This window comes from Octopus bimaculoides, chromosome 2, assembly GCF_001194135.2.
Source record: "Octopus bimaculoides isolate UCB-OBI-ISO-001 chromosome 2, ASM119413v2, whole genome shotgun sequence".
NCBI classification, from domain to species: Eukaryota; Metazoa; Mollusca; class Cephalopoda; order Octopoda; family Octopodidae; genus Octopus; species Octopus bimaculoides.
This window is the reverse complement of record NC_068982.1, coordinates 7,978,450-7,980,418: the sequence shown is the minus strand read 5'-3', so window position 1 is coordinate 7,980,418 and position 1,969 is coordinate 7,978,450. Positions and strand designations below refer to the sequence as shown.

Below are 1,969 nucleotides of genomic sequence, written 5' to 3'. Positions count from 1 at the left end.
GAAATCATACCACTAGATGGTCCTGTATGAAAATTGCTGACAAGAATTGAAAGCGTTTTACCTGTTGATAGAGAACCCCTATATATAGTACCTGTAGGAGAGATAGACAGATTGATAGTAACAAAATAGACAGAAAGAAAGAGAGACAATATTATTATTATCCTTAAGATATAATTCAGACAGTGAAATTGGTGGGAGAAGGCTTAGGGCCAGAAAGAAAATTTGATACAATTATAGTCACACATATAAAGAAAGCAACAAAGTTAGACACCATGGAGAAAATAAAATGTATTAATTTCTTTCAGTTAGTTTAGTTCAAACTGGCTGCTCAATATGCAGGTTCAGCCACTTTGACATTAGCTGAGGCCATGTGCTTAGTCACTTCCTTATACTCTGGGATCCACAGCAATGTAGGAAAAACAATTAGCCATTTCATTATCATCATCATCACTATCATTATCATTGAAAATGAGTGAAACTGATGGAAGAACTATCAATATTGTCGTCATTGCCATCATCATCATCATCATCATCATCATGGTCAACATCATCCACAAAATCAATTGACCACCACATCTATAAATATATCCTTCGCACGCCTGTAGAAACCATTCTGACAGGAAGCTCCATATTTAGTAATTGTAAGAGAGATGGACAAATTAATAGACACATTCCTGATATCACGAACAGAAAGAGACAGGAAGACAGAAAGAGAGCACATATTACTATACATAACAGGTAATACACAAGGATAAATTCAGATGAGGAGGTTATAGCAAACACAAAAATTTTCACACATACATTTGTAACAGATATTGCAGAGGAATTCAGAAATAAACTATATACAGGTCAGTAAATTGTCCGGTATCATAAACTACCGTGATGTACATCAGTAATAATTAAAAAGCCTTCAGAAAAATGTACAAGTTTATAAATACATCAAAACAGGAAAAAACACAGAGAAGGCAAAAACATTATTCTTCGAAAGTTAATACATTTCAATGATTTATTTAGTAATGTGCATGAAAATTCATATAAAATTACTATGTTCTATATGTACTTCTACAGAAAAAACCTCGACACTGTCAACCAATGAATCAACGCTGTCAACCAGTGCATCAACGACGTCAACCAGTGCATCTACACCGTCGACCACTGCATCAACACCGTCGACCACAGCATCAACACCATCGACCACTGCATCAACACCGTCAACCACTGCATCTACACCGTCAACCACAGCATCAACACCATCCACCACTGCATCAACACCGTCAACGACTGCATCTACACCGTCGACCACTGCATCAACGCCATCGACCACTGCATCTACACCGTCAACCACAGCATCTACACCGTCGACCACGGCATCAACAGCGTCGACCACTGCATCAAAACCATCAACACTGTCAACCACTGCATCGACACAGTCAACCACAGCATCAACACCGTCCACGACTGCATCAACACCGTCGACCACAGCATCAACACCGTCAACCACAGCATCAACACCGTCAACCACAGCATCTACACAATCGACCACTGCATCAACGCCATCGACAACTGCATCAACACCGTCGACCGCTGCATCTACACCGTCCACCACTTCATCAACACCGTCGACTACAGCATCAACACTGTCAACCACTGCATCAACACCATCAACCACTGAATCAACACCGTCAACCACAGCATCAACCACTACATCAACACAGTCAACCACTGCATCAACACCGTCAACCACAGCATTAACACCATCAACCACTATATCAACACCATCAACCGCAGCATCAACACCGTCGACCACTGCATCAACACCGTCGACCACAGCATCAACACCGTCAACCACTGCATCAACACCGTCCACCACTGCATCAACAGCGTCAACGACTGCATCAACACTGTCGACCACTGCATCAACACCGTCAACCACTGCATCTACACCGTCAACCACTGCATCTACACCGTC

At 41.7% G+C, this 1,969-nt stretch overlaps 1 protein-coding gene across 1 annotated transcript in view; it reads left to right on the top strand.

Moving 5' to 3' along the window:
• Positions 1 to 1,001: 1,001 nt before the first annotated feature.
• The window catches only part of LOC128247131 (uncharacterized protein DDB_G0271670-like), a gene marked incomplete at its 3' end in the record, with an annotated part of 2,751 nt that continues 1,783 nt past the window's right edge, over positions 1,002 to 1,969 (top strand). The window contains exon 1 of the mRNA XM_052965951.1: positions 1,002 to 1,966. Coding sequence (XP_052821911.1) covers positions 1,002 to 1,966 — 965 coding nt within the window. The remainder of the gene's footprint in view (positions 1,967 to 1,969) is intronic.